The 23825-nt window shown below is 50.3% G+C and overlaps 2 protein-coding genes and 1 pseudogene across 3 annotated transcripts in view; 2 read left to right on the plus strand and 1 right to left on the minus strand.

Annotated features, from left to right (window-relative positions):
- Nucleotides 1-8208, minus strand: part of LOC147093395 (uncharacterized) — a 74046-nt pseudogene extending 65838 nt beyond the window's left edge.
- The window catches only part of LOC147093397 (uncharacterized), a 91803-nt gene continuing 72636 nt past the window's right edge, over nt 4659-23825 (plus strand). The window contains exons 1-2 of one of the 2 annotated variants that reach the window (XM_085974307.1): nt 4659-4729; nt 6169-6584. The gene's annotated coding sequence lies outside the window, so the exon portion shown is untranslated. Of the gene's footprint in view, nt 4730-5146; nt 5568-6168; nt 6585-23825 lie in introns of those variants that run through there. The other variant, XM_085974306.1, reaches the window with a different exon arrangement.
- On the plus strand, nt 13383-16879 carry LOC147093398 (uncharacterized). Its single transcript, XM_085974310.1, has 2 exons — nt 13383-15017; nt 16373-16879. The coding sequence occupies exons 1-2, from the start codon at nt 14043-14045 to the stop codon at nt 16856-16858; spliced, it is 1461 nt and encodes a 486-aa protein (XP_085830436.1). The 5' UTR covers nt 13383-14042; the 3' UTR covers nt 16859-16879.

Genomic DNA, 23825 nt, shown 5'->3' on the forward strand with positions numbered 1-23825 from the left:
GCATCTCTCCACTTCACCTGACGAAGGAGCAGCGCTCCGAAAGCTTGTGATTTCAAATAAAACTGTTGGACTATAACCTGGTGTTGTGTGACTTCTTACATTTGTCCACCCCAGTCCAACTCCGGCATCTCCACACCATTGAATACAAAAACAAGGAAGTTACACTAAACCTTTACAAATCACTAGTTAGGAACATAAGACAGGAGGAGCCCATTCAGCCCCTCGAGCCTGTTCCGCCATTCAACGAGATCATGGCTGATCTGTGACCTAACTCCATACACCCGCCTTTGGCCCATATCCCTTAATACCTTTGGGTAACAAAAACCTGTCAATCTCAGATTTAAAATTAACAATTGATCGAGCATCAATTGCTGTTTGCGGAAGAGAGTTCGAAACCTCTACCACCCTTTGTGTGTAGAAGTGTTTCCTAATTTCACTCCTGAAAGGTCTGGCTCTAATTTTTAGACTATGCCCCCAGTCCTAGAATCCCCAACCAGCGGAAATAGTTTCTCTCTATCTACCCTATCTGTTCCCCTTAATATCCTGAAAACTTTGATCAGATGACCCCTTAACTTTCTAAATTCCAGGGAATAGAACCCTAATTTGTGTAATCTCTCCTCGTAACTTAACCCTTGAAGTCCAGGTATCATTCTGGTAAACCTATGCTGCACTCCCTCCAAGGCCAATATATCCTTCCTAAGGTGTGGTGCCCAGAACTGCTCACAGTGCTCCAGGTGTGGTCTAACCAGGGTTTTGTACAGCTGCAGGGTTTTGGCCTCAGCTGGAGTCTTGTGTACAGTTCTGGGCACCACACTTTAGGAAGGATGTCAAGGCCTTGGAGAGGGTACAGAGGAGGTTGACCAGGATGGTACCAGGGATGAGGGACTTCAGTTATGTGGCGAGACTGGAGAAGCTGGGATTGTTCCCCTTAGAGCAGAGAAGGTTAAGAGGAGACCTAATAGAGGTGTTCAAAATGATGAGGGGTTTTGATCGAGCAAGTAGAGAGAAACTGTTCACTCTGGCAAGTGGGTCGGTAACCAAAGGTCACAGATTTAAAATAGTTACTAAAAGAACTAGAGGTGAAATGAGGAGAATTGTTTTCATACAGAGGGTTAAGAAGATCTGGAACACACCATCTGAAAGGATGCTGGAATCAGGTTCCACAGGAACTTTCCAACAGTAATTGGATGAGTCCTTGAAGAGGACTAGTTTGCAGAGTTCTGGGGATAAAGCTGGGGTTTGGGACTAAATTGGACAGCTCTTTCAAAGACACGATGGGTACAGACACGATGGGCTGAATCACCTCCTTCTGTGCTGTTAGATTCTATGATCAGTGTGAAGTCGCTGGTGTGTCAGCAGGTTGGATGACTGAATGGATCCCTTTCCACACACGGAGCAGGTGAACGCTCTCTCCCCAGTGTGAACTCGCTGATGTGCCAGCAGGTTGGATGACTGAATGAATCCCTTTCCACACACGGAGCAGGTGAACGGTTTCTCCCCAGTGTGAACTCGCTGATGTGCCAGCAGGTTGTGTAACTGAGTGAATGCCTTCCCACACACGGAGCAGGTGAACGGCCTCTCCCCAGTGTGTAGGTGTCGGTGTCTCTTGAGCTCCCAGGAGCTTTTAAAACTCTTCCCACACTCAGAACATTGAAAGAGTCTCTCCCCAGTGTGAACTCGCTGGTGTCCCTTCAGCTCCCCAGAGCTTTTAAAGCTCTTCCCACAGTCAGAACATTTAAAGGGCCTCTCGTCAGTGTGAACTCGCTGATGTGTCAGCAGGTTGGATGACTGAGTGAATCCCTTCCCACACACAGAGCAGGTGAACGGCCTCTCCCCAGTGTGTAGGAGCCAGTGTCCCTTCAGCTCCTGGGGGCTTTTAAAGCTCTTCCCACAGTCAGAACATTTAAAGGGTCTCTCATCAGTGTGGACAAGTTGGTGTTGCTTTAGTTCCCTGGGGCTTTTAAAGCTCTTCCCACAGTCAGAACATTTAAAGGGTCTCTCATCAGTGTGGACAAGTTGGTGTTGCTTTAGTTCCCCGGGGCTTTTAAAGCTCTTCCCACAGTCAGAACATTTAAAGGGTCTCTCATCAGTGTGGACAAGTTGGTGTTGCTTTAGTTCCCTGGGGCTTTTAAAGCTCTTCCCACAGTCAGAACATTGAAATGGTCTCTCATCAGTGTGGAGAAGTTGGTGTTGCTTTAGTTCCCTGGGGCTTTTAAAGCTCTTCCCACAGTCAGAACATTGAAATGGTCTCTCATCAGTGTGAACAAGCCGGTGTCCCTTCAGATACTGAGCGCTTTTAAAGCTCTTCCCACAGTCAGAACATTGAAGTGGTCTCTCATCAGTGTGGACAAGTTGGTGTTGCTTTAGTTCCCTGGGGCTTTTAAAGCTCTTCCCACAGTCAGGACATTGAAATGGTCTCTCCCCAGTGTGAACTCCCTGGTGTGTTTGCAGGTGGGTTGAACAAACAAATCCCATTCCACACACGGAGCAGGTGAACGGACTGTCCCTGGTGTGACTGCACCGTTGAACTTTCAATGCAGACGGGGAACTGAAGCCCTTCCCACCGTTCCCACCTTTACCCGGTTTCTCCCCGGTGTGACGGTGCACGTGTCTCACCAGGTCAGGCGATCGGCTGAATCCGCGTCCACACACTGAACACGTGTGCGGTTTGTCTGCGTTGCGATCCCTGCTTTCTCCTTCCATGTGCAAAGGCCGATGATATTCAGGTCCTGATGAATCCAGCGACTCTGTCAGATCTTGACGTGATGTTTGGTCTGAGCTTCCCACCTGTAACTGCTCCACTTCTATAACCCTGTAAATTGAGATCAGAAAAGGATCAGAGGCAAGCTGTTGTTTAATTTTCCCCTTTCCGAACCTAGGGGCAGTGAAGCTGATTTTCAGGCCCCAGCTGCTCCACAGGTTGGTTGAAAGGATCAGCAGTAATGGCGGCTGTAATACCCAGAAGCCCCCACGCTCCAGAAAGCATAGAAACATAGAAGATAGGAGCAGGAGTAGGCCATTCGGCCCTTCGAGCCTGCTCCGCCATTCAATGTGATCATGGCTGATCATCCAAATTCAGTACCCTGTCCCTGCCTTTTCCCCATATCTCTTGATCCCTTTAGCCTCAAGAAATATATCCAACTCTTTCTTGAATATATTTAATGAACTAGCCTCCACCGCCCTCTGTGGCAGAGAATTCCACAGGTTCACCACTCTCTTGGGTGAAGAAATTCCTCCTCATTTCAGTCCTAAATGGCTTACCCCTTATCCTTAGACTATGACCCCTGGTTCTGGACTCCCCGGCCATCAGAAACATCCTTCCTGCATCTAGTCTGTCTAGACCTGACAGAATGTTATAGGTTTCAATGAGATCCCCTCTCAATCTTCTAAACTCCAGTGAGTATAAGCCCAATCGACACAATCTCTCCTCATACGTCATTCCTGCCATTCCAGGTATCAGCCTGGTGAATCTTTGCTGCACTCCCTCCATGGCAAGCACTCTGTTGACTCCGAGTCCCGCGCATGTGCTCATGGCCCCCGCGCTCTCCCTCCTGCTCTGCAATCGCCCGTCCCGATCGGTCCGCAACACGCATGCTCAGCACACAAAACCCCGCGGTTGGAACATTGGGCGTGCATGCGGAGCCGCAACATCTGGTATGCGTGCGTGGCTCAGGTGGGGGCGAGTCGGTGTTTCGCCTCAGCCGCCAGGGAGGTGCGCATGCGCAGGACGGCCCAACATTCTTCCCGTCAGCAATCACTCCCTCGTTTCTTTAATAAAAACAGAAAATGCTGGAAATGCTCAGCAGGTCAGGCAGCATCTGTGGAGAGAGAAACAGAGTTAACGTATCAGGTCGATGACCATTTGTCAGAACTGCTTGCTCTTTAGTGTCAGCCAGTGGCTCAGTGGGCAGCACTCTCGCCTCTGAGTCAGAAAGTTGTGGGTTCATAGTCCCACTCCAAAGACTTGAGCACAAAAATCCAGGCTGACACTCCAGTGCAGTGCTGAGGGAGTGCGGCACTGTCGGAGGTGCCGTCTTTCGGATGAGATGTTAAATTGAGGCCCTGTTTGCTCTCTCAGGTGGATGTAAAAGATCCCATGGCATTATTTCAGGAAAGAAAGACTTGCATTTATATAGTGCCACCAGATATCCTAAAGTGCTTTACAGCCAATGAAGTACTACAATGAAGTAGTCACTGTTGTAATGTGGGAAAGAGCAGGGGAATTATCCCCAGTGTCCGAGCCAATGTTTATCCCTCAATCAACATAAAAAAATGATAGATTATCTGGTCATTATCACATTGCTGTTTGTGGGAGCTTGCTGTGCGCTAACTGACTGCCGCATTTCCTACATTACAACAGTGACTACACTGCAAAAGTACTTCATTGGCTGTAAAGTACTTTGGGACGTCCGGTGGTGGTGAAAGGCGCTATAGAAATGCAAGTCTTTCTTTCTTCACTGGTCTCACCAGCACCCTCTTCTGGCGGTTGGTTGATTGACAGCGGACAGTCTGCGCATGCGCACACGGGACGGCGGTTTGGGCCGAGTTCGGCACAGCGACCCCTCCCGGTCACCAAGGGCAACAACCGCGCATGCCCAGAGGCGACCAAACCCCCTCCCCCACTCGGAGCTGCGCCTGCGCACTCGGATCCTGCCGGACGGAGTCGGCGCGGGGTCATTCCGGGGAAAGGCCTCGGTGTCGGTTCCAGAGTCGCGATCGGTGACGCGAAGTGAGTTTTCTCCGCTACGATTGGGTGGAGAATGGCGCGGGGTGGATCAGGAGAGAATAAAGAGAGAAACAGGAAAACCTCAGAGTCCGCGAGGCCCCGGACCGAGCGGCGGCAGTTGGACGGTTGCGTGATCTCCTCGGGACACGTCACCCGGGCCCGCGGCCTGATTGACGGCAGCTTCCCACCAATAGGGAGCGAGCGGGGCGGGACTGGAGGAGCGAGCCGGCGGCGGGTCCTCCAACCAATTGGGGAGCCCGAGGGGCGGGACTAGTGGCACCCAGTGGGCGGGGCTGGAGGAGCGAGCCGGCGGCGGGTCCTTCCAACCAATCGGGGAGCCCGAGGGGCGGGGCTTGTGGCACCCAGTGGGCGGGGCTGGAGGAGCTAGCCGGCGGCGGGCCCTCCAACCAATCGGGGAGCTTGAGGGGCGGGACTTGCGGCACCCAGTGGGCGGGGCTGGAGGAGCGAGCCGGCGGCGGGTCCTCCAACCAATCGGGGAGCCCGAGGGGCGGGACTAGCGCCGGCTGATTGTCTGATCCGCAGGGCAGCGAGTTTCTCCAGTCCCTTAGCAAAATACTGCAGATGTTGGAAATCCGAAATAACAACAGAAAATGCTGGAAAAACTCAGCAGGTCAGGCAACATCCGTGGAGAGAAATTTGAGTTGACGTTTCGGGTTGGACCCTTCTTCGAAACTGGAAAGAAAAGAAACTAGATCGAAGGCAGGGCTGCTATCAAGAATAAAAGAAACAAAAGAAGTAAAAGAGATTAGAAGCTAGACGAGAACAAGGTTGAAGAGCCAAACGGAGATCCCGTCGAAGAGAAGAGCAGAACTTCTTCAAGGTAGGCATTCCTAGAAGAGGTGTGGCAGTGAACCAAACACTAGTACGATAGCAAAATACTGCAGGTGTTGGAAATCCGAAATAACAACAGAAAATGCTGGAAAAACTCAGCAGGTCAGGCAACATCCGTGGAGAGAAATTTGAGTTGACGTTTCAGTTTGGACCCTTCTTCAAAACTGGAAAGAAAAGGAACTAGATCGAAGGCAGGGCTGCGATCGGACAAAAGAATAAAAGAAACAAAAGAAGTAAAAGAGATTAGAAGCTAGACGAGAACAAGGTTGAAGAGCCAAACGGAGATCGCGTCGAAGAGAAGAGCAGAACTTCTTCCCTTGTTCAGGGCCCGGGGCCAGGGGAGGCTGTGGGCCTTTATTCCCCGCATTGGACACAAGGCTCTTTGTCTGAAACGTTAACCCTGTTTCTCTCTCCACGGATGCTGCCTGGCCTGCTGAGTATTTCCAGCATTTTCTGTTGTTATTTCAGTGAATAAATAAGCTTTGTTTCAAACACACAGTGTGTCAAATATTTGATTTCTCCATGATAAGAGAAGACGAATTGATGTTCTGTTCCAGACTGTTTAACTTTTGGGCCTTTTCTTACTCTAGATTATTTCCGTTCTCATCTCGTTCGCCTTCTACCACATCAAACCCCAAGCTTGCGCAGTTTGAGTACACAACTTGTGGGTGTCATAGACTGAACTGTAGTGTCTCACTTACACTCAACTGCCATCAACTGGTCCAGGCAGCGGGCGGTCGAGGGGGTCGTTCGGCCCGACTGCCTGCCTCTCTTCCGGTGGCCCTGGAGATGGAACTCGCGGTGTCCGCCGGCAGGCTCGAGGCCTTCCGCGACTGGTGGGCGCTGCGGGGACTGGAGTGCATCATCACCCCAGCCAACGAAATTTTAATTTAATTTGTTCAGTTTCATTTAATGGTTTTTTAAGTTACAGTTTATTTGGTTATGGTCCCTACAAAAGAGTAAACTCATCTACACACCGCAGGGACTGGAGTGCTTATCACCACAGGTAATGAAATGTTAATTTAATTATTAAGTTTCCTTTAATGTTTTAAGTTAAGCTAGTTTATTTGTTAACACAAAAGAGCACACTCAGCTGCAATTCCTTTATAGAACTATCTTGCATAAGTTTTGAAATCTATTATCTGTATCATTTAACCCTTTGTGGATTCGATTCAGTAAAACTCCTCCACACGGACTGCACGTGATAACCTTTGAAAGGTTCTGATCTTTGTAGTAGTAATTTCTGAGCTTGATGGTCTAGTTGATTTAATCTCTTGTTACTAACATACCTTGCACTATTTCTTTCATCGAGATAATTATGTCAAATACTTCCATTATCAGGTCTTTAGCTCCGCCAATGATCCTTTGTTAGGGGCTGGGGTTAGGGTGTAGGCTTAGGGGTTAATGGTTGTGGCTCTTGGTTATTGATTAGGATTGGGGTTAGTGGTTATTGGTTAGGATTGGGGTTAGTGGTTGGGGGTAGTGGTTATTGGTTAGGATTGGGGTTAGTGGTTGGGGTTAGTCGTTATTGGTTAGGATTGGGGTTAGTGGTTGGGGTAGTGGTTATTGGTTAGGATTGGGGTTAGTGGTTAGGATTGGGGTTAGTGGTTGGGGTTAGTGGTTATTGGTTAGGATTGGGGTTAGTGGTTATTGGTTAGGATTGGGGTTAGTGGTTGGGGCCAGTGGTTATTGGTTAGGATTGGGGTTAGTGGGTATTGGTTAGGATTGGGGTTAGTGGTTGGAGTTAGTGGTTATTGGTTAGGATTGGGGTTAGTGGTTGGGGCCAGTGGTTATTGGTTAGGATTGGGGTTAGTGGTTGGGGTTAGTGGTTATTGGTTAGGATTGGGGTTAGTGTTTGGGGCCAGTGGTTATTGGTTAGGATTGGGGTTAGTGTTTGGGGCCAGTGGTTATTGGTTAGGATTGGGGTTAGTGGCTGGGGCCAGTGGTTATTGGTTAGGATTGGGGTTAGTGATTGGAATTAGTGGTTATTGGTTAGGAATGGGGTTAGTGGTTGGGGCTACTGGTTATTGGTTAGGATTGGGGCGAGTGGTTGGGGGTAGTGGTTATTGGTTAGGAATGGGGTTAGTGGTTGGTGTTAGTGGTTATTGGTTAGGATTGGGGTGAGTGGTTGGGGGTAGTGGTTATTGGTTAGGATTGGGGTTAGTGGTTGGGGCTACTGGTTATTGGTTAGGATTGGGGCGAGTGGTTGGGGGTAGTCAATTGGAGGTTAGACTTAGGCGTTAGTGATTAGGGTTCGAAACCACTATTAACAACACAGGTGTCACTGGACGCACCTTTTTTCATTTCATGTTTTTTAACCTCACACAGACGAGTCACAAAACAGCCTCATGAATTGTTCATTCAAGGAACATTCTTTCCGGCTGGAGCCTGATTTTTTCCCTTCTTTCACATCTCTACATTTCTCACAGAAAAATACATCAGGAACATTAGACTTTGGGATTTGGGGACAAGAACAGGCGGATCCAGGTGTTGGGCTGGTTACATCCAATCATCAGCCTGCCTGAAAAGTGCTTCTGAAAATAACCTGTCACCTTCTGATTCCACCGTCATACCTTCATCTATTACCCGCCTTTCGCCCTCACTAGAGCACTTTTCACCACCATGACCATTCTCCATACTGAGGCTCTCTGATTTCCGTTTATAGTCTCAGTGTAAGTGGCCCCTGGATTTGGTGTCACAATGTAAGTGGTCCCTGGATTTGGTGTCCAGATTCATTTCCAGCCATTTTAAGATGTCCCTTACCCTGACAACAGAAAGGCAATACACCCTTCGGGACTCTCGATCCTGACTGTAAAAACAACTATCTATCCTTCTAATTATAGAATCCCCTCTACGACAATGTTTCCACTCTGCTCCTCCTCCTTCTTCTTAGGCAGTCCCTCGGAACCGAGGATGACTTGCTTCCACATTAAAAATGAGTTCTCAGGTGACTGATGAGTCCAGTGCGGGACCTACAGTCTTTGTCACAGGTGGGGCAGACGGTGGTTGAAGGGACGGGTGGGTGGGGTGCTTGGGTTGACGTGCGCTCCTTCCGCTGCCTGCGCTTGGCTTCCGCTTGCTCTTGGCGAAGAGACTCGAGGTGTTCGGCGCCTTCCCGGATGCTTCTCTTCCACTTTGTGTGGTCTTGGGCCAGGATTCCCAGGTGGGGATGTTACACTTTTTCAAGGAGGCTTTGAGGGTGTCCTTGAAGCATTTCCTCTGCCCACCTGGGGGTCTCTTGCCATGCCGGAGCTCTGAGTGGAGCACTTGTTTTGGGAGTCTCGTATCGGGCATGCGGACAATGTGACCCGTCCATCGGAGCTGATCGAGCGTGGTCAAAGCTTCGATGCTGGGGATGTTGGCCTGAGCGAGAACACTGACGTTGGTGCGCCTATCCTGCCAATGGATTTGCAGGATCTTGCGGAGGCAGCATTGGTGGTACCTCTCCAGTGCTTTGAGGTGCCTGCTGTACATGGTCCATGTCTCTGAGGCATACAGCAGGGCGGGTATCACTGCTGCTCTGTAGACCATGAGCTTAGTGCCGGGTTTGCGGTCCTGGTCTTCAAACATTCTCTTCCTCAGGCGACCGAAGACTGCACTGGCACACTGAAGACGGAGTTGGACTTCGTCGTCGACGTCTGCCCTTGTTGACAGTAGGCTCCCGAGGTATGGAAAGTGGTCCACATCGTCCAAGGCCTTGTCGTGGATTTTGATAATCGGGGGGCAGTACTGTGTGGTGGGGGCAGGTTGGTAGAGGACCTTTGTCTTACGGATGTTTAGTGTAAGGTCCATGCTCTCATACGCTTCGGTGAAGGTGTTGATGATGGTTTGGAGTTTGACCTCCGAGTGAGCCCAGACACAAGCGTCATCTGCATACTGTAATTCGACGACAGAGGATGGGACGACCTTGGATCTGGACTGGAGGTGACGGAGGTTGAAGTTTCCCGTTTGTTCTGTAAATTAGCTCCACTCCAGTGGGGAGCTTACTGAGGGTGAGATGGAGCATTGCAGCAAGGAAGATCGAGAAGAGCGTTGGTGCGATGACACAGACTTGCTTGACCCCGATTCGTACATGAATTGGGTCTGTGGTGGAACCGTTGGTCAGGATCACGGCTTGCATGTTGTCATGAAGCAGGCGGCGGATGGTGACAAATTTTTGAGGGCAGCCGAATTTGAGGAGGGCACTCCATAATCCCTCATTGTTGACAGTGTCAAAGGCCTTTGTGAGATCAAAGACGGCCATGTACAGTGGTTGATGCTGTTCCCTGCATTTCTCTTGTAATTGACATGCGGTGAAGATCATGTCCATTGTGCCCCTTAGTGGGCGGAATCCGCATTGCGACTCTGAGAGGAGCTCTTTGGCCACTGGGAGCAGGTGATTGAGGAGGATTCTTGCGATGACTTTCCCTGTGGCAGACAGCAGGGAAACTCCTCTGTAGTTACCGCAATCGGACTTGTCACCTTTCTTGAAGATGGTCACAATTACGGCATCTCTGAGATCCCCTGGCATGTTCTCCTCCTTCCCAATAAGAGAAATTAGTTCATGAATTCGCACCAGTAGTGCTTCTCCGCCATGCTTTAGTGCCTCGGCAGGGATTCCATCTGCTCCTGAGGTCTTGTTGTTCTTCAGTTGTTGGATGGCCTTTTCAACCTCATGCCGGGCTGGGGTTGTGCTGAGATGGTGGCGGGTAGCATTCTGCAGGATGGAGTTGAGGACACTCACGTCGAAGACAGAGTCGCGTTTAAGGAGATCTTCGAAGTGCTGCTTCCAGCGGGCACTGACTGCCTCTCTGTCCTTGATGAGTACCTCTCCATTCTTGGCCCACAGAGGGGTAGGGCCTTGGGTGCTTGGGCCGTAGATGGTCTTGACTGTGCTAAAGAATCCACGCACGTCATGGTTGTCGGCTAGCTGCTGGATCTCCTGCACGTTCTCCACCCACCATCTGTTCTTTAGGTCGCGAATTTTCTGTTGGACCTCGGCCTTCAGGCGTCTGTAGAGCTGCTTTCTTGCTCTCGAGTTGTGTTGCTGTTTCCAGATCAGGAATGCCTTGCGCTTGTGGCTTATTAGCTCCTGGATCTCCTGGTCATTCTCTTTGAACCAGTCTTGGTGTTTCCTGGTCGAGTGACCGAGCGTCTCTTCACAGGTGCTGATTATGGAGGCCTTGAGTGCAGACCAGGCGCTGTGGACACTCTGTGTCTCTGCATCACTGGGAGTCGTCAGGTGTTTGTGAGGCACAGGCTGAATAGGGCTTTCTTAGTGGGGTCTTTGAGTGCACCAGCGTTAATTTTCCTGTGGCATTGTTTCTGTTGCCGCCGCTGTTTTGAGGCTACATTGATGGAGATGACAGAGCGGATTAGGCGGTGGTCTGTCCAGCAGTCGCCAGCTCCTGTCATGGTGCGGGTAATGCGGATGTCCTTGCAGTCCCTCGCTCGGAAAATGAAATACTCCAGCAGATGCCAGTGCTTGGAGCGAGGGTGCTGCCATGAAGCCTTGTACTTGTCTCTCTGACAACAAGGTGTTGGTTATGACAAGGCCATGTTCTAAGCATTTTGACAGGAGGAGGGTACCGTTGGAGTTGGCTTTCCCTACCCCCTCTCTGCTGATCACATCTCCCCAGAGGTCTGTGTCCTTTCCAACTCTGATGTTAAAGTCGCCAAGGAGGATCAGCTTGTCGCCCATTGGGACTCAGGTCAGGGATTTTTCGAGGCTGGAATAGAATTCCTCTTTGGTCTCGTCTGGGGCTTCGAATGTTGGGGCATATGCACTGATGACCATAGCACACTGGTTCCGGGCTAGGGTGAGCTGAAGAGTCATGAGGCGCACGTTTATACCGCTAGGAGAGTCTCTGAGATGCCCAACTAGTTCATTTTTTATGGCGAAGCCTACCCCATGGAGGCGGCATTCTTCTTCAGGTTTGCCTTTCCAGAAGGTGTAGCCACCAACTTGCTCCTTGAGTTGGCCTTCCCCTGCCCGCCGGGTCTAACTTAGGGCGGCGATGTCAATGTTGAAACGTCTGAGCTCCCGGGCAATGTTCCAGTCTGTCACTGTTGGGGTTGTCCATGAGGGTCCTGACGTTCCAGGTCCCGAACTTCATTTTAAAGGGTGGGAGATGCCTATGCGTGAATTATTTTAACGTGGGTCCCTGGATTTGGTGTCACAATGTAAGTAGTCCCTGGATTTGGTGTCCAGATTCATTTCCAGCCATTTTAAGATATCCCTTACCCTGACAACAGAAAAGCAATACACCCTCCGGGACTCTCAATCCTGACTCTAAAGACTACTATCTATCCTTCTAATTATAGAATCCCCTATACGACAATTTTTCCACTCTGCGCCTCCACCCCTTGACAGCCTCCTGTTCCATGATGCCTTGGGCAGCATTCTAGCTGTCCTTCCCAGTCTTTCTCCTTATCCTCACAGGTATTGAGTACTTTGTACCTGTTGGACAGGAGCAGTGTCTGCTGGACTTCCTTCACTAGTTCTCCTACATTCCCCTTACCGGCTGACTGACAGTCACACTCTCCCCTTCCTGTACCTGTGCTTTCTTCTGGTGTGTGACTGTACTCGAGTAAATTATCCAGTATTTCCTGCTCCTCCCTTATATGTCGGAGTGTCTCTAGCTCGGACTCCAGCTCACCGACTCTGAGACAGAGACATTTGTTGCAGATGTGGCCGTCTGGAACAGTCTGGTTGTTCACAAACTCCCACATACTACAATCCCCACACACTGCCTGGTCTTTATTAATGAATGAATGAATTTATTTTTTGTTATCTGCAGTTTACTTCTTGAACTCTGATTAATTACTTTGCTATTTATCAGTTATGAGCATCTTTAAAAGCAGTTAGAATTTAATCACTTACCTCGTTTTCCTTTGACTTACATTTACTTGCACTAATAAATCCTTACTAAGGCAAGCTTAACACTAAACACTAAAGAGACTAAACACACAAAGGGATATCGATATTCTTACCGATATACTCATGTTAATTTGCTCTGCTGTGTGTTGATTATAACATCACTTTTTCTGTGTCCTCCGGTGCGATTATTTATTATTTACTGTTGCTCCTTGGTTTAAATTACAGAGCACCCTCTTCCCCCTCAGCATCCAATTCCCATTCTCACAAATTCCCCTTACCACTCTGTTTAGCAAGCCACTCCGTTTAGCAGATTGTCCAGCTCTGTGCCACACCGCTCATCATCTTCCTATTCCCTCCTCCAAAGGTATCTCTGACCTCAGCTATTCCACTCACTTTTCCTCCACATTCTTTGACTAAAATGGCAGCTAGTATTACCCAGAACACTCCGCGCACTAGAATAGGCCCTATCAAAGCTGCAGGGTCGGTGTGCGCAGGCGCAGGGAGGGCTCTTTGCGGGGCGGGTCCCACGCGTGCGCAGTCAGTGCCACCAGTCGGGTGATGGAGACGGAAGGCGGAGAGAAGATTCCGGAGCAGGGAGGAGGCGGTGGAGCGCAGGGGGGCAATAGAACCGGCGGGGAGGCTTTATAAACACCCGGGGTGGGCCTCATGCCCTGAACAAGAGCTACCGGGCCGGGCGTTTGCCCCGAGCGGGGCGGCAGCTGCGGGGCTTTCTCCCGGTGACAGGCCCGGGTTAACGGCCACCATCTTGGGAGGCTCAGGGGCAGCAGGGCACATGCGCGGCCCCCTTGGCCAGGAACCAGGAGGAGAGAATCTTGTCAATTTCTATCCTGGACTCACAGTGATGGCTTTTGTAAACTCCTTTTACAGGCTGTGAGAAGGGCAGCATTTACACACCGCAAACTCAAACCAAACATCACATCAAGATCTGACAGAGTCACTCCATTCATCAGGACCTGAATATCATCGGCCTCTGAATGTGGAAGGAGAAATGTTTGTTCTGCCTGTGGGAAAAGATTTCAAACATCAGTGTGACTGGAAAGGCACCGAGACACACACACCTGAGTGAGAGTGTTCCAGTGCACTGACTGTGGAAAGAGCTTTAACCAGTTACACAGCCTGAAAAATATCACCCCATTCACAGCGGGGAGAAACCGTACACGTGTTGTGTGTGGACGAGGCTTCAACTGATTGTCCAACCTGGAGACACACAAGGACACCCGCACCATGGAGAAACCGTGGAAATGTGGGGACTGTGGGATGGGATTCAATTACCCATCTGAGCTGGAAACTCATTGATGCAGTCACACTGGGGAGAGGCCGTTTACCTGTACCGTGTGTGGGAAGGGATTCACTCAGTCATCCAGCCTCTATACACACTAGAGAGTTCATACTGGAGAGCGACCGTTCACCTGCATTGAATGTGGGAAGGGATTTACTGCTTTATCAACCCTCGTGACACACCAGCGAGTTCACACTGATAAGAGACCTTTTAAATGTTCTGACTGTGAGAAGAGCTTTAAAAGCACAAAGGATCTGTTGACACACCAACGAGTTCACACTGGGGAGAGGCCATTCATCTGCTCCATGTGTGGGAAGGGATTCACTCAGTCATCCCACCTTCTGACACATCAACTTGTTCACTCTGATAACAAACCTTTTAATTGTTCTGACTGTGAGAAGTGCTTTAAAAGTAAAAAGAATTTATTGATACACCGACGCACCCACACTGGGGAGAGGCCATTCACTTGCTCCATGTGTGGGAAGGGATTCACTTGTTCGTCCCACCTTCTGACACACCAACTTGTTCACTCTGATAAGAGACCGTTTCAATGTTCTGACTGTGAGAAGAGCTTTAAAAGCAAACAGCACCTGCTGAAACACCAACGCACTCACACTGGGGAGAGGCCATTCATCTGCTCCGTGTGTGGGAAGGGATTCACCCGATCATCCCACCAGTTGAGACACCAGCGATTTCACACTGGGGAGAGGCCATTCATGTGCACTGAGTGCGGGAAGGGATTCACTGATTTATCCGACCTTCTGACACACCAGCGAGTTCACACCAGGGAGAGACCGTTCACCTGCTCTGTGTGTGGGAAGGGATTCACTCAGTCATCCCACCTCACCGAACACCGACATGTTCACACTGATGAGAGACCTTTTGAATGTTCTGACTGTGAGAAGAGCTTTAAAAGCACAAGTGGTCTGCTGAAACACCAACGCACTCACGCTGGGGAGAGGCCATTCACCTGCTCCGTATGTGGGAAAAGATTTACTGATTCATCCTACCTGCTGACACACCAGCGAGTTCACACTGGAGAGAGGCGGTTCACCTGCTCCACGTGTGGGAAGGGATTCACGGATTCCTACAACCTGCTGGCACACCAACCTGTTCACACTGGGGAGTGGCCATTCACCTGCTCCATCTGCGGGAAGGGATTCACTGATTCATCCAACCTGCTGACACACCAGCGAGTTCACACCGGGGAGAGGCCGTTCACCTGCTCCGTGTGTGGGAAGGGATTCACTCAGTCATCCTCCTTACTGAGACACCAGCAAGTTCACGACCGACTGCAGAGGTTGGATTCTGCTGTTATTGCTGCTGTTAATCACACCCAGGACTGAACCATGATGATTCTGACAATTGGGGTTTGTTTCTGCTGATGTTTATAATCCTATAACTGGGCTGGAGATTAATATTCTGGATAAATGTCAAATAAATCAGCTTTGTTTCAAACACACTTTGTGTTGAGTCTGTGCTGCCTCCATGATAAGAGACGATTCATTGATGTCCTGTTACTGACTGCTCCATTTTTGGGCCGTTTCTCCTTTCTTACTCTGGATTATTTCGGTTCTGATCTAATTGACCTTCTACCATCCTGGGAGTCCCATGGTACAACAATAATGGAGTTGTTGACTAATCACAGCGATCAATCTCTATCAATGAGTCTACAACAGACCCAGACATGAGGTGAGGAAAACCCCAGTGGTGGAGAGCTTTCGGAGCCATCGGACCAAAGACACCTCTTCCTCCCAAGCATTCTACACTGACCACATGTCATGTCTCAAATTACTCACACACTGTGTCCCCAAAATCTTATTCTATGAATGAAATCGGTCCAATTTACATTTGAATGAATCAACACTAACTGCTTCCACTGTCTCCCTAGGGAGCCTGTCCCATAGATTGACCACTCACTCACTGAAATATTGTTTCCACAGATTGGATTTGAATTTACCCCCTTCAAGCGCAGGCCGTGTCCCCTGGTTCTACTGTTCTGGACAGGGTGAAATAACTTGTCATGCTCTACATTATCCAGTCCCTTTAGAATCCTAAAAACAGCAATCCTATCACCTCTCGACCTTCTCTTTCCAGTGTGAACAGCCCCAGTTTACATAACCTGGACATGTTGGCTCGATACTCAGTTAAATTCTGACACAAACCCTTTGATGCTTCTTAAATTGCATTAACCGACACTTCACAGAATCCTAGAATGGTACAGCACAGAAGGGGGCCATTCGGCCCATCGTGCCTGTGCAGCTCTCTGAAAGATCCATCCAATTACAAAAGCAAAATACTGTGGCTGCTGGAAATCTGAAATAAAGAGAGAAAATGCTGGAAATCCTCAGCAGGTCAGACAGCATCTGTGGAGAGAGAAACAGAATTAACGGTTCAGGTCACAGACCTTCCGTCAGAACCTTTCATCACACATTATAATTTAATGTATTACTCACTCTGGTTTAAGCTTATATTGTGGTTAATAACGGCAAACTCTGTTGTTTCTCCTGATCTGATTACAGTTTCCAACCAGTCGATTCAGTGGAATGTCCTATCAGTGTTGCCATGGCGACCTGTCTGCAGTGAAACGCCTGTTTGACTTCTTGAAAGTGCAAAGTGTCTGCGGACACACCAGCGAGTTCACACTGGGGAGAAGCAGTTCACCTGCTCCGTGTGTGGGAAGGGATTCAGTCTATCGTCCAACCTGCTGACACACCAACACACCCACACTGGGGAGAGGCCGTTCACCTGCTCCTTGTGTGGGAAGGGATTCAGCCTATCATCCAACCTGCTGACACACCAACACACCCACACTGGGGAGAGGCCGTTCACCTGCTACATGTGTAGGAAGGGATTCAGTCTATCGTCCAACCTGCTGCCACACCAACACATCCATTGGGGAGAGGCCGTTCACCTGCTCCATGTGTGGGGAGGGATTCAGTCTATCATCCAACCTGCTGAGACACCAGCGAGTTCACACTGGGGAGAGGCCGTTCACCTGCTCCGTGTGTGGGAAGGGATTCACTCGGTCATCCCACCTGCTGAGACACCAGCGAGTTCACAAGTGACTGCAGGTTTGGATTCTGCTGTTATTGCTGCTGTTAATCACATCCAGGACTGAACCATGTTCATTCTGACAGTTGGGGTTTGTTTCAGCTGATGTTAGTAACCCCTATAACTGGGCTGAAGTTTAATCTGTATCAATGTCAAATAACCGAGCTTTGTTTCACACAAACGCAGTGTGTCGGGTCCTTGATATCTCGACAATACGACGAGCTGATTGAGGACTTGTTACAAACTGAGTGGAATCCATCTGAGAACTGAGATCCCACAACTTGGTAAATGATGGATCTACAAGATGTCCAAGTCTGACAGGACAGAAAATTTTATTATATCACAGGGTCCACTTCAACCCTCCAGGGCAGTGAGCCCCTGTAACATTGGATTTTAACCTATGGGAAATATTCTGATAATCTGTTATTGTCACGGGGCAAAGCAGCCATGTTACTTTAACATCAGTTTAATCAAACTCAATGAACAATCCGATCTCCAAAGGGAAATGTCTTCTGAAAGCTGACGGTGTTGGCAATTCTGCAGCTCATTTCTCAGTGTGAGCATGTCAGAATGAAAAGCTTTAACAACAGCCGATGTTTCACAAAGGGAGAGCTCACCAGACCAAAGGCCATTGGTGGAGTTTAATGGGCTGTTTGTGTCACTGGGCGACAGGAGGCCATTTTTAATCAAAGGACAACTGGTCCCAGCAAACAGAGGCCTAGAAATTCAGTTTGGGGCGGCCAGCTCGCTGGCGCCCAGAAAGTACCGCTGCGCGCGAAGCCACTTGCGCCCCCCGGAAATTCAGTTTCAGCGCCCCAACTCGAAGGCGACCACTATTCAAGGGTTTCGGCGCCCCCGCTTGGGGCACTGAAACTGAATATCGGCGCGCTAGGTGCCGCAGCGCCACCCGCTGTGGAGCGGCAGGCTGCGGTACTGCAGGCCTTCCTCCCTCTCTTAAGGGGGAGGTGCCTGCAACAGCGACATCGCCGCTCGCTAGTGCCGGCAAATGAGCCCGGCACCACGGAGATGTGCCGGGCTCCCGGAAAACAGCCGGCAATGCCGCGGGGGGGGGGGGGGGGTGCGGGCAGGCAGCCGCCGAAAAAGCGGCCGACCGCACCTCCGCCTTAACTCGCCCCACTAACGCTACAGGACGGCCCCGTTTTCTGATTGCTGTTTGCGGCCGCTGCGGAAGAGGCGGCCGCAACTAAATATGGCGGTCGGGCCGGTAGCGGGGCACTGCGCACACCAATGACGTCATCGGTGGTGGCGCAGCGCTACTGGCTAACGCCGCCATTACCGCAGCGCTGAATATCGGCGAAAGCTCAGCAAGTGGCGCAAAAGCCCTCTTTGGGCGAAAACTGGGCGCAAAGCCTACTGAATTTCTAGCCCAGAGAGTTTAACAGACTGTCCCTGGTCCACTCGAACTCTCAACTTCACTCTCTCTCTCTCCCTGGGAGTGTTTGATGGGACAGTGTAGAGGGAGCTTTACTCTCTATCTAACCTGTGCTGCACCTGCCCTGGGAGTGTTTTAATGGGACAGTGTAGAGGGAGCTTTACTCTGTATCTAACCCGTGCTGTACCTACCCTGGGAGTGTTTGATGGGACAGTGTAGAGGGAGCTCTACTCTGTATTTAACCTATGCTGTACCAGTCCTGGGAGTGTTTGATGGGACAGTGCAGAGAGAGATTTACTCTGTATCCAACCCATGCTGTACATGCCCTGGGAGTGTTTCACGGGACATTATAGAGGGTGCTTTACTCTGTATCTAACCCGTGCTGTACCTGCCCTGGGAATGTTTCATGGGACAGTGTAAAGTGAGCTTTACTCTGTATCTAACCCATGCTGTACCTGCCCTGGGAGTAAGTGATGGGACAGTGTAGAGGGAGCTTTACTCTGTATCTAACCTGTGCTGTACCTGCCCTGGGAGTGTGTGATGGGACAGTGTAGAGGGAGCTTTACTCTGTATCTAACCTGTGCTGTACCTGCCCTGGGAGTGTGTGATGGGACAGTGTAGAGGGAGCTTTACTCTGTATCTAACCTGTGCTGTACCTGCCCTGGGAGTGTGTGATGGGACAGTGTAAAGTGAGCTTTACTCTGTATCTAGCCTGTGCTGTACCTGCCCTGGGAGTATGTGATGGGACAGTGTAGAGGGAGCTTTACTCTGTATCTAACCGATGCTGTACCTGCCCCGGGAGTGTGTGATGGGACAGTGTAGAGGGAGCTTTACTCTGTATGTAACCCGTGCTGTACCTGCCCTGGGGGTGTTTGATGGGACAGTGTAGAGGGAGCTTTACTATGTACCTAACCCATGCTGTACCTGCCCCGGGAGTGTTTGATGGGACAGTGTAGAGGGAGCTTTACTCTGTATCTAATCCATGCTGTACCTGCCCTGGGAGTGTTTTAATGGGACAGTGTAGAGGGAGCTTTACTCTGTATCTAACCCGTGCTGTACCTACCCTGGGAGTGTTTGATGGGACAGTGTAGAGGGAGCTTTACTCTGTATGTAACCCATGCTGTACTTGCCCTGGGAGTGTTTCACGGGACATTATAGAGGGAGCTTTACTCTGTGTCTAACCCGTGCTGTACCTGCCCTGGGAGTGTTTGATGGGACAGTGTAGAGGAAGCTTTACTCTGTGTCTAACCTGTGCTGTACCTGCCCTGGGAGTGTTTGATGGGGACAGTGTAGAGGGAGCTTTACTCTGTATCTAACCCTTGCTGTACCTGCCCTAGGAGTGTTTGATGGGACAGTGTAGAGGGAGCTTTACTCTGTATCTAACCCTTGCTGTACCTGCCCTAGGAGTGTTTGATGGGACAGTGTAGAGGGAGCTTTACTCTGTATCTAACCCTTGCTGTACCTGCCCTGGGAGTGTTTGATGGGACAGTGTAGAGGGAGCTTTACTCTGTATCTAACCCGTGCTGTACCTGCCCTGGGAGTGTTTGATGGGACAGTGTAGAGGGAGCTTTACTCTGTATCTAACCCGTGCTGTACCTGCCCTGGGAGTGTTTGATGGGACAGTGTAGAGGGAGCTTTACCCTCTTTCAGCCCTACTCTCCATCCCCCCTCACCCCAACTCCTCTTTCACCCCTACTCTCCAACCCCCATCACCCCAACTCCTCTTTCACCCCTACTCTACAACCCCCCTCACCCCAACTCCTCTTTCACCCCAACTCTCCAACCCCCCTCACGCCAACTCCTCTTTCAGCCCTACTCTCCATCCCCCCTCACCCCAACTCCTCTTTCACCCCCACTCTACAACCCCCCTCACCCCAACTCCTCTTTCACCCCTACTCTACAACCCCCCTCACCCCAACTCCTCTTTCACCCCAACTCTCCAACCCCCCTCACGCCAACTCCTCTTTCACCCCTACTCTCCAACCCCCTCACCCCAACTCCTCTTTCACCCCTACTCTCCATCCCCCCTCACCCCAACTCCTCTTTTACCCCTACTCTCCAACCCCCTCACCCCAACTCCTCTTTCACCCCGACTCTCCAACCCCCCTCACCCCAACTCCTCTTTCACCCCTACTCTCCAACCCCCCTCACACGAACTCCTCTTTCACCCCTACTCTCCAACCCCCCTCACCCCAACTCCTCTTTCACCCCCTACTCTCCAACCCCCCTCACCCCAACTCCTCTTTCACCCCTACTCTCCAACCCCCATCACCCCAACTCCTCTTTCACCCCTACTCTCCAACACCCCTCACCCCAACTCCTCTTTCACCCCTACTCTCCAACCCTCCTCACCCCAACTCCTCTTTCACCCCTACTCTCCAACACCCCTCACCCCAACTCCTCTTTCACCCCTACTCTCCAACCCCCCTCACCCCAACTCTCCAACCCTCCTCACCCCAACTCTCCAACCCCCCTCACCCCAACTCCTCTTTCTCCCCTACTCTTCAACCCCCTCACCCCAACTCCTCTTTCACCCCTACTCTCCAACCCCCCTCACCCCAACTCCTCTTTCACCCCTACTCTTCAACCCCCTCACCCCAACTCCTCTTTCACCCCTACTCTCCAACCCCCCTCACCCCAACTCCTCTTTCACCCCTACTCTCCAACCCCCATCACCCCAACTCCTCTTTCACCCCTGCTCTCCAACCCCCCTCACCCCAACTCCTCTTTCACCCCTACTCTCCAACCCCCCTCACCGCAACTCCTCTGATGTAAGAAAAAGGAGGCTTACCATCAAGTAACTTTAAAGTAAGCTTTAAGTAACTTATAAACACACTATACACAAGAGAGGTCTTTACCATGCCTCTGGTAGAAGCCTCTTACAATACTGAACAGACCAGTATTTATACCAGTCCAGCAGGAAGTGACACATGACAGGAAGTGAGGTATGTACACAGTTCATAGTTCACAGTTCACAGTTCACAGGAAGTGATGACATAACTTCCCGGAAGTTATTATTTTTTATCACATTCTTCCCTCCTGCAGGTTTAGGAGGCTGTGGTCTACCTTTTGGTCCGCAGCCGCCGAACAAGGAAGAGTCGCACCCGTTTGGATTCCCGTCGTAGAGGGTCGCTGGTCCGCTTACATGCGGTTGGCCATTGGCCAGAGTCCGTGTGGCCTGGATTGCCCTGTGAAGGGTCGGGGAGATCATGGCTTCGAGTACGAGCCCCAATAGGTTCAAAGTCAGACTGCCTCTGTTCAGAGGGAGGTGCAGAGCTGGTCTGTGGCGGACCAGTACTTTCATGCGTGGTACTGGGAGGGTCGCAACCTTGAGCACGGGGTTCTACCGGCACCAAGCTAGTTGGTGTCCGATCAGGATCCTGGAGAGGGGTACCCGATAGGTCCCAAGAGTTTCCTGGTGAAATGCCATCACCCGATGTCCCACTAGGTCCTGGTGGGCAGGGAGCCAGATCCCGTAATGATACGGTAGATTCTCGGCCGTCGGAATATCGTATGTTTGCATAGGTGGGGTTGGCATCGGTTAGTTCGACCTCGTCTACAAGAGGGTCATTTTTAGACGTCCGAACGTATCTTCGGAGTAATACAGGTCCAGGAGTAGTTAGCCATGACGGGAGTGATGTCCCATGAGATGAGCGACGCTGGAATCCAAAGAACCGCTCATGAGGTGTAGTATTTGTGGCTGTAGAAAGCAGGGACCGTATAGAGTGCAATGCATCCGGAAGCACTGTTTCCCATTGCTGGTCTGGTAGGCCCCGAGATCTTAAAGCGAGACGTACGGAATTCCAGATGATACCGTTATACCTCTCTACCTGCCCATTTCCGATGGGATGGTATGGTGTTGTTTTGCTTGTAGCAATTCCCCGTTCTGAGAGGTAGTCCTTGAGTTCCCTCGACATAAAGGATGGACCCCGATCTGAGTGAATATAAGCCGGCATGCCACAGAGAGAAAATACCTGCTCAAGGCAGCAGATTACTGTGGACGCCAGCATATTGGAGCAGGGGAAGGCAAACGGAAAACGTGAATATTCGTCGATCATGGTGAGCAAATATGTGTTCCGAGTTGAAGAGGGCACTGGGCCCTTAAAATCGATGCTAAGTCGTTGCATCGGTTGGGTTGCATGTATGAGTATACCATCTGAGGGGCGGAAGAACTGAGGTTTTAATTCCGCACAAAGCCGGCATTCTGAGCATATTTTCTTTACATCTCCAGTGGAAAAAGGGAGATTCCGTGATCGTATGAAATGTAGCATGCGCGTAACGCCAGGATGGCACAAACCATTGTGGACATCCATGAGGGTGGAGGATGACATAGTGGAGCAGAATGCCCGTGTGAGGGTGTCCGGGGCCACATTCTCCTTGCCAGGCCGATAGAGAATGGTATAACCAAAAGAGGCCAGTTCCATCCTCCAAAGTTGTATTTTATTATTCTTAATTTTGGTTCGTTTTCGATTATCGAGCATGAAGGCGACTGATCGTTGGTCCGTGATCAATGTAAAGTGCTGGCGAGCTAGAAAATGGTTCCACTTCCGTACTGCCTCTATGATGGCTGTGGCTTCTTTCTCAACCGGAGGATAATGTAGCTCGGCACCTTGTAAGGTCCTGGACATAAATGCTACAGGACGACCTTCCTGATTCAGAGTAGCCGAGATCGCCACCTCCGAGGCATCACATTCAACCACGAAAGGGAGATTCTCATCAATGGAGTGAAGAGCCGCTTTCTCCAACTGTTTTTTTGAGAAGGTTAAAGGCTGCAACAGCCGCTGTTCCCAGTGGAAATGATCTAGCATGCAGCAAGGGTTGGATTTTGTCCGAAAAATGAGGAATCCATTTAGCGTAGTATGCAAACAGACCGAGAGCCCGACGTAAAGAAGCCGGATTTTTAGGTGACGGGAGCTCTTGGAGCGGGCGAAGTCTTTCTGGGTCTGGCTTAATGATACCATTGCCTACGCAGTAGCCAAGGATGTTGATGGTCGGTTGCGACTCAACAGATTTGGATTCATTCAGGGTCAAATTACGGCGATGGAGGGCATCCCGAAATTTTTGGAGGTTGGAGTCGTGTTCCTGTTCATCGTGACCTGCAATGGTAATGTTATCAAGATAGGGAAAAGTGTCCCTTAGGTTTTCCTGCTTAACCAGGCCATCCATTGCCCGTTGAAAGACAGCCACTCCATTAGTAACCCCGAATGGGAGGCGACGAAATTGGTACAGCCGTCCATTAGCCTCAAAGGCTGTGTACTGCTTATCTGAGACCTTCAAGGGTAACTGATGATAGGCACTTTTTAAATCGTAAGTTGAGAACACTTTGTATTCGGCCAGTTTATTAACCATATCATCAATGCGTGGCAATGGGTAGGCGTCCAAGTCGGTATATTGATTGATGGTTTGCGAATAATCGATGCATAGTCGCTGTTTGTGAGGTTTTAGAGGGTTCTTGACAATGACGACTTGAGCCCGCCAGGGCGACGAACATGGTTCAATGATATCCTCTGCTAGAAGTCGAGAGATTTCAGCCGCAATAAAAGATTGGTCTTCCTGATTAAAGCGCCGCGATTTCGTTATTATCGGTTGACATTGAGGCGGAATACTGGCAAATAATGAGGGTTCATCAAGTGAAGCTGCT

The sequence above is a fragment of the Somniosus microcephalus genome, unplaced genomic scaffold (genome assembly GCF_052327205.1).
Source record: "Somniosus microcephalus isolate GS21.2 unplaced genomic scaffold, FLI_Smic_1.0 unresolved_chr1, whole genome shotgun sequence".
Taxonomy (NCBI): Eukaryota; Metazoa; Chordata; class Chondrichthyes; order Squaliformes; family Somniosidae; genus Somniosus; species Somniosus microcephalus.